This window comes from Peromyscus maniculatus, chromosome 4, assembly GCF_049852395.1.
Source record: "Peromyscus maniculatus bairdii isolate BWxNUB_F1_BW_parent chromosome 4, HU_Pman_BW_mat_3.1, whole genome shotgun sequence".
In the NCBI taxonomy this organism is placed as follows: Eukaryota; Metazoa; Chordata; class Mammalia; order Rodentia; family Cricetidae; genus Peromyscus; species Peromyscus maniculatus.
The window spans coordinates 157,243,388-157,260,766 of record NC_134855.1 but is presented as its reverse complement, the minus strand read 5'-3'; the positions used below and the strand labels follow the sequence as shown (position 1 = coordinate 157,260,766).

The 17,379-nt window shown below is 48.1% G+C and overlaps 1 protein-coding gene across 1 annotated transcript in view; it reads left to right on the top strand.

The window, feature by feature from the left end:
• Positions 1-17,379, top strand: part of Taf4 (TATA-box binding protein associated factor 4) — a 74,413-nt gene that overhangs the window by 53,738 nt on the left and 3,296 nt on the right. Inside the window, exons 8-14 of the mRNA XM_006976041.3 lie at positions 325-472; positions 2,964-3,078; positions 4,859-5,028; positions 5,336-5,466; positions 6,304-6,429; positions 7,314-7,370; positions 7,800-7,919. Coding sequence (XP_006976103.2) covers positions 325-472; positions 2,964-3,078; positions 4,859-5,028; positions 5,336-5,466; positions 6,304-6,429; positions 7,314-7,370; positions 7,800-7,919 — 867 coding nt within the window. The remainder of the gene's footprint in view (positions 1-324; positions 473-2,963; positions 3,079-4,858; positions 5,029-5,335; positions 5,467-6,303; positions 6,430-7,313; positions 7,371-7,799; positions 7,920-17,379) is intronic.

Here is a 17,379-nt window from a genome sequence, read left to right as displayed (position 1 = left end):
TGCTGTGCTGTGGCCTGGTGTGGTACCATTGTGTCTTTGTCTCAGTCTTATGAGGGCTGTGTGTAGGGCTCGTTGAGCCAGGCTTTTAGATCTGGGATGAGGTGAATATCTGACTTTCCTAGAGCTTCTGGCAGGGCAAGGTTGGGGTAGGGCTGATGAAGCAAGTAGCTGGCTTCATGGATCAGTGTGGTGGCCCCTAGGGGGTGTGTGTGTGTGCGTGTGTGCGTGCATGTGTGTGTGTGTGTGTGTGTGTGTGTGTGTGTGCGTGTGCGTGTGCGTGTGTGTGCGTGTATGTGCTCATGCACTATGCTGGCTGTGCCCCAGGTGATCCAGCAGCCCCCGAAGCCTGGAGCCTTGATCCGGCCCCCGCAGGTGACCTTGACGCAGACACCCATGGTCGCATTGCGGCAGCCTCACAACCGGATCATGCTCACCACACCACAGCAGATCCAACTGAACCAGCTGCAGCCAGGTGAGGCCCCGGCTGCTGCCACCCAGGGCTGGCTAGTCCTAGAAATGGCCACTTGTGGGATAATACTTGATTTCATTTAATCATTGTGATAAAATTCATGTAACAGACAACTCACTATTTAAATCATTTTACTCACACCACTCAGCAACTTCATTTATGAGGTCATGCAACCATTGCCCTTGTCAACGTGGTTTTTAAATTACCTGAATTGTATACAATTGCCACTGTTAGTACTGTTAGATCACGGACCTTCTAGCTGCCTTTCTCCCTTTCCTAGCAGTCAGGCCATGCCTCCTGCAGCTGTCATACCCTCTCACACCTTGTGCTAGTGGTCTGCATGCTCTCACTACCCACTCTTGTCTTCCCTCCCTCCCTCTCTGACCCTCACCCTCTCTTTTCCAGAGTTGACAGGAAGTATGCTGTGTAGTAGTAGACTTGCAGTGCCTCCGTCTGAAGCTGCAGGACCCTAGTATCTCCTCAAGGCACATAGGCTAGTCTAGGTTGTGTGGTATAAACGTTCCCACACTCTAAAAACCTATAAAAACCCCAGCAACCCACTTTGTTCTTGGGGTTTGAAGGGAAGCTCTTCTTCCAGGCCCCATTTTGCTGCTTGTGGTGTATTGCTCTGTCTTTTCTAAGGCCTGGCCACGGCCCCCATCCCAGTAAAGTTGATTCTGAAGTGTAATTCTGTATCAGTTCCTTTCCACCGAACTTAGGCCTTTAGATTATAACAGTATTCCCTCCCTGTTGTTCCCAAGGCAGCCTCACTGTGTTGCCCTGGCCCTAAACTCCTGGGCTCCAGTAATTCTCCTTTTTCAGTCTCTTAGCTGAAACTATAGGTACTTAACCATGTATCTGCTTATTATGAGTCTGTTTGTCAGAAATCATTCCTGTACCTAAGAGTTGGAAGGAGACTAGTGGTGATGCTATACGTCTTTAGTCTCAGCACTCAGGAGGCAGAGACAGACAGATTTCTGAGTTGGAGACCAGCTTGGTCTACAGAGTGAGTTCCAGGACAGCCAGGGCTACACAGAGAAACCCTATTTCCACCCCTCCCCAAAAAAGAGTTTGAGGAAATACAGGAGAGTAGATGCTTGAAATATGCAACTAAACCTTTTCTTTTAAACTTAGGGTTTAAATGTTATTTACATTTTAAACCTTTGTCTTTAACCTTGTTGTCAATTATATCCTTTGAGAATTTCACAGGTGCATGCTTCTCTGGAGTTAATGCTGTTGAGGAAAGGAGCTGTAGATAGGGCATAGGGGTGGATGGTCTATAGTGATTGGTGTTTTGGATATACTTACTTTCCCCTCATGCTTAAGCATATGTTCTTCCTTATCTTTCTAATTTGAGGTTTCACACATGTATGCAGCAAGTTTTGATAGAATCAACCTTTTTGCTCCCCCAGCTCCTCCCAGACCCGCCCCCCAATCTTCCTCCCAACTTTTATGTACATTTTTTTTTAACCTCTGAGTCCTATTGGTGCTGTGCATGGATATAGGACTACCCATTAGGACATGGGCGATCTACCCAGGGCCTCATCCTTGGAGAAACCTGAGCCCTCCTCCCCAATCACCATCAAGTCCCCGTAGTTCCTCAGCTAGGAGCCCCTCCCAGTCCATGTTAGAATTAAAATAAAAAAAAGCTTTATTATTATTGTTTCGTGTGTATGGTTGTTTTGCCTTCATGTATGTTTGTGTACCATGTGCATGCCTAGTGTCCTTAAAGGCCAGAAGAAGGTGTTGGGTCCCCTGGAACTGGTGTCAGCCATTGAGTGGGTGCTAGGAATCGAACCTGGGTCCTCTGTAAGAGGAAGTGCTCTTAACCACTGAGCCATCTCTCCCTCCTTCCATGCTGGAATTTTAATGGGCTTGATCTTAGCAGGTGTTGTATATGCAGCCACAGCTGCTCTGAGTTTATATGTGCAAGGGTCTTGTCATGTCTAGAAAACACTTTCCAGTAATCTTCCACAATCTCTCACTCTTGCAATCTTCCCACCCCCCTCCTTCTGGGATGATCCCCGAACCTTGAGGGGAGAGGATAGATGCTACAGTCTCTTATTCTCTGCACTTTGAACAGTTGTGTCTTAAACTTTTTTTTAGATTTATTTATTTATTATGTATACAGTGCAGAAGAGGGCACCAGACCTCATTATAGGTGGTTGTGAGCCACCATGTGGTTGCTGGGAATTGAACTCAGGACCTCTGGAAGAGCAGTTAATGCTCTTAACTGCTAGGCCATCTCTCCAGCCCTGACTTAAACTTTTTTTTAAGATTTATTTTTAGAGCTTGGGTCCTCTGAAGAGCAGTAGAAGTGCGTAACCAGTGAGCAGTCCAACCCTGTGACTTAAACGTGTATAGCGTTTTCCCGCTGTTGGTTCAGGGTTTTGAGAATGTCACTGTGACAAGTAAGGAGATGAGTTTCTTATAAAGCTAGCAGAGTCAGGCCTCTGGTAACGGCCTCTGGTCTCCACTGTCTTTGGCTTTGCAGTCCCTGTGGTGAAACCCACCGTGTTACCTGGAACCAAAGCCCTTTCTACTGTGTCTGCACAAGCAGCCGCTGCACAGAAAAACAAGCTCAAGGAGCCAGGGGGAGGCTCCTTCCGGTAAGGACTGACACCCTCGTACACTTTAGGGAGAGCGCGGGAGGGGCTCTGTCTGTCCACTTCACGGTTGGGTCTTCCTGTTTCTTCTACTTGGTTCTTGCACATCACAGCAGAGGAGGCTTCGTGCCCTCTGCAGGAATGGAGATCAGGTCGACTGACTGGTACCCATGCAGTGCACCAAGGTCAATACAATTTGTAACACAGAAGCCCTCACTACCCTATCTGCTCACTTTGACTCTTGATGGATAGAGCAGCCCACATGGACATTATTATGTCCTGACATTCTTGTGTGGATGCACCAGAGGCCATAGCACAACTTTCACTGTGACTTAACAATAGGGAGTATTTGCCGGGCGGTGGTGGCGCACGCCTTTAATCCCAGCACTCGGGAGGCAGAGCCAGGCGGATCTCTGTGAGTTCGAGGCCAGCCTGGGCTACCAAGTGAGCTCCAGGAAAGGCGCAAAGCTACACAGAGAAACCCTGTCTCGAAAAACCAAAAAAAAAAAAAAAAAAAAAAAAAACAAAACAATAGGGAGTATTTGAATTTCAGGGAGATTCTTCATCCCCAAAGCTATCAAATGGGGCTGGATGGAGTTGGGAGCTACAGTAGCTCTGTAGGGTAAGGAGCAGCCAGACAGAGCAGGATAGGTGACTTGAGTGGATGGGGGGAGAGGTCAGGTGCATATATTAAAAAAGCCTGTACCACACACTTCTAGGTGCTGTGGCTAATAGTTGAGGAAGGGAGCTGGAGATAGGACAGCCAGAGTCAGCTAGAGTTAGCAACAGCCTTGGGTCTCAGCTGGGCTGCTGGAAGAGCCTAGGTACACTCATTCCCATCACTTACACCTTGTCTTCTAGAAGCCTTTTTCCAGTTTAAGGCCAGTGGGGCTCTTCAGAGAAGAGCAGACTGTAGAGCAGGAACAAGCGAAGACAGGGTAAGCTGTGGCTGTCTCATCATGTCAGGACAGGACTCGTCATGACTTGAGAGTTGGGTTGGGCTCCTTCCTATTGCCCAGGCTGGGATGTGACATGTGGATGGACAACATCAAGTAGGGCAGGACCACAAGCCTGAGCAGAAGTGGACTACTGGTTAACTTGTATGCAGTAGGGAGGTGGAGTGTGGTCATAGCTTCAGGATGCCTCCAGAATACCAGTCAAAGGTTCTGTTGTCATCCTGTGATTGACTTCATGACAAGGCCATGTGTCAAAGACAGGCTGAGGGGTGTTTAGTGAGGGACACTGGAGGGGCCTTGTTGCTGGATGTAGACATCCCCACTGAAGAGGATGGTCCTGGGACAGTGGTCACATGTTGACAGGTCCTTATGCTGGGCCCTCTGTGGAGGTCTTTTATCCAGAGGCTCCTCACAGGAAGCACAAGCAAACGCCTGTCTGGGATCTAGCTGCAGTGTCCCGTGCTGGCTCAGCATGAGTCTTGTTCTTTTCCACCTCCTTCGAGAGCTTGTGACTAGCAGAAGAAATTAATGCTGGCTGACTTGTTTTTCCTAAGAGGTTTTCAGGTGACACAGAGACTTCAAAGCAACAGATGGTGTTTTGGGTTTTGTTTTCTCTGGACATGGTGTAGACTGTAGGCACGCAGCTCTCTGTGGATTCAGTCTTGCCCTGACCCCACACCATCAGATGATAGGACGGTGTAAGAACTAGGAGATCCCGGTGCCTCCTGCAGTTCCCTGCCACTTGCTTGCCGCCTCTGAGTTGGAACCGCCTTAGTGAGCTGTGGTTTCCTTGTCCGACAGAAATAATCTGTTCCTCTCCTCTCCAGGGATGACGATGACATCAATGATGTTGCGTCAATGGCTGGAGTGAACCTGTCTGAAGAAAGTGCAAGAATATTGGCCACAAACTCTGAGTTGGTGGGGACACTGACTCGATCCTGTAAAGACGACACCTTCCTCCTCCCCGCACCTTTGCAGAGGAGGATACTGGAAATAGGTATGTTTGCACCTGAGGATGCCACTAGGATTCAGTGTCCACATCTGTGTCTGATGTGCTCCGTGACCTGATGAGACTCAGCACAGCCCTTCTGCGGTAGCTCCACTGGGTGTGGGGGCTGTAGGTGAGCGTGCCCTCTGCCTGGGTTTGGGCTCACCCCATGGCAGCTCCACTGGTGGTTGGCAGGTAGTGGAAGGGGGGGCAGTGACTGCTTAGGTTGCCTTGATTGTACAAAGCAGTAACTAGTGGGTGAGAAAAGCCAGTGTGGTAAGTACCATAAAGTGCTCTTTTTCTGCATGGCCTGCAGGTAAAAAGCACGGCATCACGGAACTGCATCCAGATGTAGTGAGTTACGTGTCTCATGCCACACAGCAAAGGCTGCAGAATCTTGTAGAAAAAATATCTGAAACAGCTCAGCAGAAAAACTTCTCCTATAAGGTAATGGGGCTGTTTTCCTGGGGAGAACGTCCATGTTCTCAGCTCCTGACACAGGGCTGTCTGGAGGCCTGGGAGCGCTGGCTGCTCCTGTGCTCATTCTCTCAGCCACACTCAGTCACCGCAGGGTCCTGCTTTGGAAGACGAGCCTGTCAGCTTAGAAAAGGACGGAGTCTTCCACTCTTATTCCAGCCAAAATTGCCCAGCACTTGCTGCTGGCCCTTCTTGAACCATGAGCTAAACCTGCAGGCCCTCAGCCAACTGTGGCCCTGTGTTTATGAAGTGAATTTGCGGGCAAACTATGTCTTGAGCAGCTGCACAGATGTTATCTGGAGTCACTGTTTGTGCCTTCAGGGTAGCTTATGGTGAATCGTCAGCTTTAAAAACACTTCTACAAGCTGGGTATGGTTGCGCATGCCTTTAATCCCAGTTCTCAAGAGGCAGAGGCTGGTGGATCTCTATGAGTTTGAGGCTAGCCTGGTCTACAAAGCAAGTTCCAGGACAGCCAAGGCTACACAGAGAAACCGTGTCTCGGAAAACCAAAACCAAAACAAAACAAACAAAACACCAAAACACAAACAACAAAAATAACACTTCTACATAGAAGGATTTAATGTCTCTTAAAAATTATCAAAGTGTATAAACTGGAAACCTGTGGGACTCCTGGTAACTCAATGAGACCTCCCCCTCCTTGTGAGAGTATGACCTGAAGCAGTGAGATGTGAGCAGCCACCACCACCCATGGGAGCTGTGTGCAGACTGTCCAGCTGTGGAAGGCATGCTCATGCTTATTGAGGTTCCAAATTCATGGTGGACAGTGTTTTTGCTAATTTTTTGTAGGATGACGACAGATACGAGCAAGCGAGTGATGTCCGGGCTCAGCTCAAATTCTTTGAACAGCTTGATCAGATTGAAAAGCAGAGGAAAGATGAGCAGGAGAGGGAGATCTTGATGCGGGCAGCAAAGGCAAGTTAAACATTCCTCCCAGGCTTAGGGCTCAGGCTTACAGCCCTCCTCTCCTGAGACTCTCACCAGGCACATTGGGTTCCTGGAGCTCAAACCATGTTTCTGGCTGGTGTGGAAGAACGGGTATTGTGACTGAACATGTTGGGGAAGCCTGGCTCCCTTGGTGTACGTCAGCTGCTGGAGACTGCACTAAGGTTGGGGATTTGATAAGACAGATGTGGACTGACTGACTGACTTCCTTCGTTCCTTCTTTTTTCTCACCATGTAGCCCTGGCTGACCTGGAACTCACTGTGTAGACCAGGCTGGCCTCAAACTCAGAAATCCTCCTGCCTCTGCCTCCTGAGTGCTGGCATTAAAAGTGCGCACCACCATGCCTGATGGTGTAGGCTTTCTTAAGATGTCTCTGAGACTTTATCTTCTCAACATTGCAGACTGTGGCTGTGGGATCACATTGCCCTTCAGTCTGGAGCATTCATAGCTAAGTGTAGGAACCTCGTTTATTCATTATTAGACTCATCTAGAGATGATTCATCAAGCTTTTTGTGCAGTGAGAGGGATGGCAGCTGAATGCCAGCCTTTGCTAGCAGCCCCTGAGCCCATGGTCTCAGGAAGCCCTGAGTTGGCTCTCTTTTCTCCAGCTATACTGAGTCAGAGGCATATGACAAACTGGTAGCTATATGCCCAAGATTCTGTATTATCACATCTGGATGGTAGTGGTGACATTTTTCGTGGTGTGTAAGCTAAATTTTCATCTTTTGGATATAAACATTTATAAAACTAGCAGGAATTCTTTATCTGGCTAGATGCTGTTGTAGGGTGAATACGGTAGCAGTGATGCTCTCGCAAGGCATGACTCTTCCTTTTCTCCTTCTTTCTAAAATAGTCTCGGTCCAGACAAGAAGACCCAGAGCAATTAAGGTTGAAGCAGAAAGCAAAAGAGGTGAGCTTCCCAGTCTTGGATTGTCAGTGCACTTGCACCTCATGTTCATGCTCGACACCCAGCAGAAAAGAGAAAGTTAAGAAAACCTGGGGTTCCTGCTGTGGGCGTTTGTTGCTCCTTAGAGCTCTCAGGTGATTGTGCCACCACAGGCTTTTCTGTGCAGTTGGCATTGCCTGGAAAGTTCATGGTAACTTTTGTGAGGGTTAGGCCCCTTAAACGTGCTCTTCTCATTCTCTGAGCATGTTAAGGTAAGCTTCTGTTTTTAAGAAAGTCTTAATAATCTTGGTTACAGACTGTTCTTAGTTTTAAAAACCTCAACTTTAGAGAAGCTGTGACTTAGGAAACTTCGGGAAGCTCTTGATAGCTGTTGCTGCACTTGCAGTAAGAGCTCTCAAGCAACATTAGCTCTGTTTCCTTCCCAATGTGAAGATGCAGCAGCAGGAGCTGGCACAGATGCGACAGCGAGATGCCAACCTCACAGCATTGGCGGCGATCGGGCCCAGGAAAAAGAGGAAAGTGGACTGTGCCGGGCCGGGATCGGGAGCAGAGGTACAGCAGCACATGGGGCTGAGGTCTGGAAGGCATGGGAGAGTGCTTTAGAGTCCCTTCCTCAGTAGCCAGCAGAAGCTCCTGGTGTGTGTTTTGCATTTGAAACTTGATGTTCAAGTCACTTTATTGATGCATATCTCATGAGCTTAAAACACATGCCCACATGGTTGGCTCTGATGAGGTTCAGACCAACTTTTGAAAAGCATGGGGCAGAACTCAGAACAGTGTGAGGCGACCTGCAGGACATGTGACTTAGAGAAGTTGCCACCTGTTTCCCGGACCCCAAAGTGTGAGTGTCTTATCTTTTACCCTAGTGGTTACTTTTCCTTTAAACTATTAATTGTCCCTTGAATTTTAGGAAGAGTAGTAGCAGCCCTCTGTATCTATACTCTGTTGTCATCACTGCTGCCCTTTCTTCTACAGAGGATCCAGGGTCTGTGCATCACTGGTCCCAGTGGCTTGGAGGCTGCTGGGCTGGTGTGTGTTTCTGGTCCGTCTCTCTGCTGGTGTTTGCTTTATGCTCCTCTGTGAGCTTTGTTCACTGCTTATAAAGCCTAGGGTGTTAGTGGGTATTTTGTCACTTTTATCTGAAGACCTATTGTAATCCCTTCCCTTGCCTCTGTATGTAATCTGTCTTGTGTGAAGCTAGAGTTTTCCTGCCTTGCCTACAGTCAGGACAAATCTCTCTTACCCGCCAGTCCCACAGCCACTCAGACCCAACCAAGGAAACACAGAGACTTATATTGCTTACAAACTGTATGACCGTGGCAGGCTTCTTGCTAACTGTTCTTATAGCTTAAATTAGTCCATTTCCATAAATCTATACCTTGCCACGTGGCTCATGGCTTACCGACATCTTCACATACTGCTTGTCCTGGCGGTGGCTGGCAGTGACTCCTTCTGCCTTCCTGTTCTTTCTTTTCTCCTTTCTGTTAGTCCCGCCTATACTTCCTGCCTAGCCACTGGCCAATCAGTGTTTTATTTATTGACCAATCAGAGCAATTTGACATACAGACCATCCCACAGCACTTGTGTGACTGCTGTGACGCTTTGGGCCTTTCTCTATGAAGTTTTCTTTGTGTTAGGTTAAGTCTCTGGATGTTCAGGCTGCTTCCATTTGCTGAGCTGCTTATATCCACATGTGGGTCTGTCCTTTAAGAGTACATTTGGAACACCTTGGCTGTTGTTTCTTTAGGTGTGTTTCTGTTCCCGTCTGTCTTCTTGGTCTCCAGTTACACATGCACAAGACTGTGGTATGGCCTGTGTTCACTGGCATCAGCAGTTTTCTGCTCCGCCCTTCAGATTGGGTCATGTTCCTTGGCCTGATGGGAATTGTGCCAGCCCCTGTTGGTTTTTAAGCTCCAATGCAGTTCACATTTACTAATGTAGATTTCAGTTTAGAGCATCTAGCAGCAGTTTTCAGCCTGTGTGTTGTGACCCCAAAAGACCATCAGAAAACACAGATACTTACAATTCATAACAGTGGGCAAAATTACAGTTTTGAAGTAGCAATAAAATAATTTTATGGATGGTAGGGGTCACCATAACATCAAGAACTGTGCTAAAGGGTTGCAGTATTAGGAAAGTTGAGAACCGTTGGTCTATAGGCTCTTTGAAAGTGTCTTCTAGTGAGTGGCAGACACGGACGTCTTTATGCTGGCAGTGTCCCTCCTAAGTCTTTGAACATTCATATCGAAGCTTGCCTCCTAGCCTCAGTTTCTCCTCACTGCTCTCTTTCAGTCATGGACCACTTTCCTGTTTCACTGCATATCTAGGGACTATCACCTGAGTGCTTGGCATCCTGGGTCAGATATGAGGAGGCTCTGGGTGGTTTTCTTTGACGAATATGGGCTGGACTCCTGTTTTAGCAGCCAGTTCAACCAGTGGCTCATTTTCTGTTTACTCTGTTAGTGAGGCTCTATGGAAAAGTGGGGCAGTTTTCAGTCTAACACAACACAACACAACGTAACAAACGCAACACAAAGCAACACCTCTGTCTGTGTGTGGCTTTTGGCTATTTTAGGATGAGTCTTAATGAACTGTGACCCTTAATTCTGGGGAGGGTCTTGTCTAACATCTCAGCTGAACCTTCGTGGTGCCACCTGACCTCTGTCTCCATTTTGCCTTTGTCCCCATAGCACCTGCTGTCTGCTGTGCTTGGACACTCCAGGTGCCCTGTTGTGGAGGTGTGCAGGTAGATTCTGGGACAGCTCACAGTAGTGATGTGAGCAGGACAGTGCTGTCCCTCTAAGGAGTATTGACCACCCGCAGCCATAATGCCAGCAGTAACTCTCTGAGCAGTGTTCTTTTGGTGTGGAGATTGTGCTTGAGCGAGGAATACCCTAGAGGTTCAGAGACACCCTTCTCTGTTGAGGGTAGGTAAGAATTCTGGGTGTGAGGTAGGAAGAAAACCTGGGCTGGGGTCTTAGGTAGCTGTTGTCTGAGCTATCTGTGTAGTTAGACTGATTCCTAAGTGAGTTAGGAAGAAGGGAACATAGTGCCTGGCCCTCGGTCAGAATACCGACGGGTCTAAAGCCTGGTTGTCTGCAGGAGCCCAGCAACTTCTCAGGAAAGCCTGAAGGAGCTGGGTCTGGTGTTCAAGTGTGCAAGCCTGCAAAGCCCACACCAGAAATGAGGCCGAAAAGCGAGTTTACTTGGTTAGCAACAGCATTCCTCTAGAAGGCTGTTAGGGAAGTTAAAAGACGCTAATGAAGTTTTTTTCTGCTGGGTGTTTTGTGGTCTGATGAATTGTCCTATGGTGTAAATCATTGTAACCCACCACCTGGTGGAGGTACTAGGACGTTGTCAATTGCTTGAGAAGTCCCTGTGTGTCTGGCCCCGCCTTCAACTTCCTAGTCCCTGACTGCTCCAGAAGTGATGAATCCTGACAATCATAACGTGAAGAAATTCAAGTCCATGATGCTCCCTCCACTGTGCAGCCAAGACCCTGTGGCCTCCCTTGCCTCTTGTGGCCTCCCATGCCTCTTTTCTTTAAGTGTTTTTAGGTCTGCAATGTCGTGGGTGTGGGTCTGTGTGTGTGTGTGTGTGTGTGTGTGTGTGTGTGTGTGTGTGTGTGTGTGTACAGTCTTCTCACTGTCCAAAGTTACCAGAGAATTGAGTGATGCTGCCCCAGCAGTTGCTGTGGCTGTGGATGGCAGGAGGTGTTTCTGTGGATGTCCCTGTCTTCGCCTGTTTTCAATGTGCTATCCTCACCTTGTCAACACATGGTGCTGTACCATGACCCTCCTCACCGTCCTCCTGCCTCACCTGTCTGAGTGAGGCTTTGTGGTAGTTCCCAGAGCAGTGCTCTCCAGCCTTACCAGGAGCAGCAGCCTTCGGTGCCCTGCTGCTGGTTTTCCCTGGTACAGAGTTCTCTCAGGATGGTAATCTCCCTTCGTGTCCTTTGCATGTTCCTCCACAGAAACTCTCATCTTAGATGGTTTTCCTGGGTGGGTGTTCTTTCCGTGGGCAGCCTCAGGTCTGTCTTTTTAACAATGTCTTTGTCAGAGAGACCTTGTCTCAAATAAGGTTGCCATCAACTTCTGGCCTTGCATGCACATACATACATACATACATACATACATACATACATACATACATAAGGTTGCCATCAACTTCTGACCTTGCATGCACATACATACATACGTACGTACGTACGTACATATGTACACACACATACACATGGGTACATACATACATATGTACATACATATGTACATACATACATACGTACATACATACACACATGCGTACATACACACTTACGTACATACATATGTACGTATGTGTCTCCTTGGCATCTTCTGCTTTATCTGTGCTTGTGCATTTGTTGTTTGCTTTGTCTGTTTGAGACAGTGGCTCTTACAGCCTAGACTGGACTTGAACTTGCTTTGTGACCCTAAACTCATATGTCCTCCCAACCCCATCAGGTTTGGGGATTACAGGCATATGCCACCACAACCCACCTTGGGTTTTTTTTTAGTCTTCATTTTTTATTTTTGTTTTTGTTTTCAAGACAGGGTTTCTCTGTGTAGCCCTGGCCATTCTGGAACTCGCTCTGTAGACCAGGCTGGCCTCTAACTCACAGTGATCTGTTCGCTTCTGCCTCCCTGAGTGCTGGGATCAAAGGGGTGCACCACCATGCCTGGCTAGTCTTTGATTTTCAAATGAAACTTTTTTTATTTCTAATTTTGTTTCTGTATTTTGCTCATTCTAACTCCTTTTGTTCATTTGTGCTTGTTTTCCTTAGTATCTTAACTTGTTTTAACTGTTACCATGCTGATGTTTGTAGTATGAAGGCTCATTTAACTAAGGGCCTTGCACAGAGCTTGTCAGTTGTTGTTACAATGTTCTGATTTGGGTTCATATACATTCTTTCACAACCAGATGCTGGGTTCTGTCGCTCAGGCTCAAGTGTCGCAGAGTCCTGTGTCCCTGTGTCGGTCCCTGCCCCATTACTGCTGATGTTCTGAACCTTCATTGAAGGGTCTGCAAGGCTTGACACTGTGACATCACCATTGGTATCTGCTGAAACTTCTGTTCTCACCATGTTTTCGCATTGTTCTCGCCTGCATCTGTTGCGGTGTGCTGCTGGCCTGAGTGTGGTCCCACGTCTGTCTGTCTGACTTTTTTATCAAGCACATCTGATGAGAGCTTGGCCTTCCTTCTCATGCCTCGTTGCTGCGTGGCTTGGTCGCTGTGTCTGTGGGTCTCGTTTTGCTCTGCATGTTGTGCTTTCTCACTGTCACTTGTTTCTTATTTATCCAGCTTTGATGATTTGGAGCTCCTTGGGCTGGTTCTGGATCATTTTGTGTGGCCTGTCATTTCCCAAGACTCTGCCTTCAAACACCATGGCCAGGCCCTTTTCAGGGACCACAGCTCTTTTGCTGGAGATAGTGTTTAGAATGAGCTTGGCATTCTAGGATAGGTGCTGCCAGCCCTTCTCACCTCACACCCTCACTAGAACATTCTGTATTCTGCTGAGGACATGGACCTGTCTCCAGGCCACAGAGACACCACAGACCACCCCCAGTCTTCCCACCTTCCCTTTTCCTCTGGGGACCCAGTTCTTATCATCCCAGTTGAGCTGTTGGTTTGCTTAGTCCTGGTATGGCAGTCAAGTTTCAGGGTAGCTGTGCCTTGTGGGAGACATGCACACCTGTGAGTGAGAGGTAACTGTCTCCACACAGGTGCTGTGCCCTTAGCCTTGCAAGTCCATGTGACCTCTGAGTTCTCTGAGTTGTCAGGGGCTCCTTTCTGCTGCTTCCCTGGGCCACCCTCACTGCACAGCTCACGGTGGCTCAGTAGAAGATGTGTGCACTGCTTCCGCCTGTGTCAGATGGCCTGTGTCGGATGGCCTGTGTTGACTGAGTCTCATTATTTTGGGTACAATGTTGCTAACATAAGAGTCAGAACTTTATAAAGGAATATGCATGCAAAGAAGTGCCTGCCTCTTCTGTGTTCCTTCCTGTCTCCATGTATCATCATTCCTTACCTCTGGGAAGGGGACCATGACACTGGTACCCTTGCCCCTTGGCAACATGGCCTGGTGCTGGCTATTAGGTCCCCTTGGTCTTTCTGTCAGCTGTGTGGAGTTCATTACAGGTCTCTGGTGTGCAGTGTAGTGTGCACAGTGACAGGTATTCTGTGGTGTAGAGATGCTTGGGTGTCATGTTGGAGGCAGGTGGTGTGAGACGGCCTTGCTTCCTGCAGCCTCAGCAGCATCTGATGGGGGTGGAGTGTGATGCAGATTCCATGCATGTGTGGTAGGTGACTGAGAACAGGCTGAGAAGTAAAGGAGCAGCCACTAGAGACTTCTTCTACCAAATCCTCAGACCAAAAAGGAGGGGTAATCACCTGTCTCCTCCCACCTTATATTACTCTCTCCACCTCCCTAGTGCTGGGATTAAAGGCACGAACCTCCACTGCCTGGCTCTGTTTCTCTTTTAGACTGGGTCAGTCTTGTGTAGTCCAGGGTGGCCTTGAACTCCTGAGCTTCCTGCTTCCTCCCAAGTGCTGCGGTTGAAGGTGTGTGCCACCCCTGCCTGGCCTCTGTGGTTAACTAGTGCCTAGCTCCACACTCTGATCTCCAGGCAAGCTTTGTGTGTCAGAACACAAACAAAATATCACCACAGCCATGGCCGGCTTTTTAAATGGGTGCTGAGAGCTTGAACTCTGATCTTTACTCTTCCACAGCAGGTGCTCTCACCCACGGAGCCATCGTTTGCTCTCTAACATGCGTTAGTCAGGGTCTCTCTGGCTGTGGAGACACCATGACCACGGCAGCTCTTATAAAGGAGAACATCTAATTGGGCCTGACTTACAGTTCAGAGGTTTAGTCCATTCTCAGCATGGCGGGGAGCATCTCAGCATGCAGGCAGACATGGTGCTCGAATAGCTAAGGGTCCTACATCTGGCTTGAGCATCTGAAACCTCCAAGTCTACCCCCAGTGACACATTTCCTCCAATAAGGCCACACCCACTCCAACAAAGCCACACTTCTGAATAGTGCCATTCCGTATGGGCCCCGTTTTCATTCAAACCACCACACATACATTCTTAAAATTTTTTCTTTTACCTTTATTTATTATTATTATTGTGGTGGTGTTTTTTTTTTTTTTTTTTTTTTTTTTTTAAGACAGGGTCTCACTGTGTAGCTTTGGCTGTCCTGGAACTCACTATGTAGACCAAACTCATACAGCTTGCCTGCCTCTGCCTCCTGAGTGCTGGGATTGAAGGCGTGCGCCACTATTCCCGGTTCCTTTACAGGTTTTGCATTCAGTGACTTGGCTATAGCCTGGGCTGTCTTAAACTCATGATCCTTCACCACCCAAGTGCTGGGATAACAGGTGTTCACTACCACACCTGACTTCTTTGTGAAGGTTGTTGATGCTAAGGCAGGTTTATGTTTATGTTCTTGTGGTTATTTTCGTCCTTAAACAGTTTTTAAATGTCCGTAGTCTCATGGTTGTTTCTTTGATGTCATGATGTCTACCTTCCTCCCTTGCCCTGTGAGGCTGGCCTCCTGGTAGCTGTTCCCTGTTCAGCTAGAGGCTAACTGAACCTGTGTCTTGCATAGTTTTTTTTTTTTTTTTTTTGGTGTGTGCGTGTGCATGTGCGTGTGCGTGTGCGTGTGCGTGTGTGTGTGTGTGTGTGTGTGTGTGTGTGTGTGTGTGAAGTGAGCTCCAGCGACTCAGCCGTGCTTCTCGCTGCTGTCATCCAGTGGTGGCTGATCACATTGCCCTGATTTGTACCTTGATCAAAGACGTAGGTGCCATGCTGTCTCTTGCCTTGGTAAATGACTTAAGGGAACTGTTGTCACTGCTGTGGTGCCCTGGGCCCTGCCTGTGCTGCAAGCCTTGGTCTTTCTGTTTATGTAGTTCCAGAGCTTTCTTTGCATGACTTCTGATTTCCTTCCTCCCCTTCCTGGACTTGCTTTGCACTCCTTATTGTGTGTTCGCGTTGGCCTCTTCTTCCTGAGGTGACTTTGGTCTCTCCTCTCTCTGTGAGGTCAGTGCTTCTGACTTCTGAGCCTCTGGGGCCTGTTGCTCATTGCTCAGAGACACAATGCTGCCCTTGATCTCCTCTGCTTGACCAGGAATTAGTCTGTGGCTGTGCTCTACATCCCAAATGTGGCACCTGGATGTTTTGTTACTCGTGGGGCGATGGCACCCTCTCCCGGCAGTATTGGAACTCTCTCTAGCTTATACCATGTCTTGTGATGGCTCAGGACCTGTCAGTGTGACTGACTCTGAGGATGCTTGTTTTGCAGACCTCAAACCTCCCCCGTTTCTCTCCCTTCCTTTCATGTGTGGAAGGTTCTGTTTTGCCATCTAAGGACACAAGCAGCCTTACAGGGATCCTTCCTCACGGCCTGTGTTTGGACCACCTGGGCACATGTCCTAGATTCCTTCCTGTTCTCCAGTCTCCTGTGTGTCTCTACCTGTCATGAGCAGCCTTGTTGGGAGTGTGGTCATTTCCTAGGGGTGGGTATTATTCGAATTTCTAAAGGTCTTATAATAAAAAAAACCCAGTACCAGATATTGGGGTAAATGCTGAAATATCAGAGACACAAAGGAACAGGCCACTGCCATGTCTTACTTACCTCTAGTACTAGTCAACCTGAAAAAGTCAATCTGTTTCCTCCCACTTTATAGATCTCTTTCTTCCCAGCCATCCCTTCCTTCTAGTGCTGGGATAAATGATGTGTGTGCCTCCCAGTACTGGGATTAAAGGTGTGTGCACCACTGCCTTGCTCTGTTTCTCTCCTAGACTGAGTCAGTCTCATGTGATCTAGGGTGGCCTTGAACTCACAGAGATCCAAACGGATCTCTGCCTCCCGAGTGCTGGGATTAAAGGTGTGTGCCACCACTGCCCGACTTCTATGTTTAATCCAGTGGCTTGTTCTGTCTTCTGATATTCAGAAGATATTTATTCAAAATATCACCACAGGTGTTTATTACTGTTTTTTAGATGTTTTGCAGGTAAGCAGGGCTCATGTGGGACAGTTCACACAAGTGAGGGCAGAGACACTATCTGTAAGATAGAGCAGAACTGGGCCAATGATAGGTAGAACGGTGTAGGCTGCTCTTCTAAATGCTACTCTGACCTAATTGCTTGCCATTGTCTAGCTGGCCAGGAGACAGTGGTCTTAGGGTCTTCCCAGGAACCCTCATACTGTTCTGGGGTATAGAACTCAGTATGTTGCTGGAGTGGGACTCTGGTGAAGAAAAAAATCAGATTGTAGCATTGTAGCCCTGCAACCTTGGGGAGCCCAGCACTTCCCTTGGGACACAGAACTACTTTTTGCTGCACAGGTGCTGTGTATAGCAGGCTGGCCTTAACAGAACGAGTTAGCCAAAGTTAGACGACACTCTCTTATTTAGTCGTTTCAGTAGCCTTGGGTGGGGCTAGGTGAGCAGTCACAGCAGTACAGGCCAGGAGGCCCAACGTGTGTGTGTGTGTGTGTGTGTGTGTGTGTCTGTGTCTGTCTCTGTGTGTGTCTGTCTGTCTCTGTCTGTCTGTCTGTCTCTCTCCATTCCCATCCTTGAAACTCAAAGAGTTCTCTGAATTGTAGTTAACCATGTTCAGGTTTCAGTTTTTATGTGGTGCTGGAACATGCCTTGTTCCTCTGAGTCCCTATATAGGGCTCTGAGCAGAAGCTTCAATCCCAGTGGCCAGGAATACATTCATTCCATCCATGACCCACCCTGGACACCCAACTAAGCTTCCCCAGGGCCCTCTGAGACTCCACAGGCTCACTCCCATAGCCCACACAGTCTTCTCACTCAGGTCAGCTGGTCACAGTCCTGAGGCCGAAGGTTTGGCTCTTCTTTGCTGTGACCAACCCTGTACTTGCTCTGAAATGGGTGTAGCATTCAGTATGCTGTGCCCTAGCTTACACTTGTGGTTTTATATCCCAAGTCCCACCTGTTGCTTATAAGGCTCCTAGAACACAAAT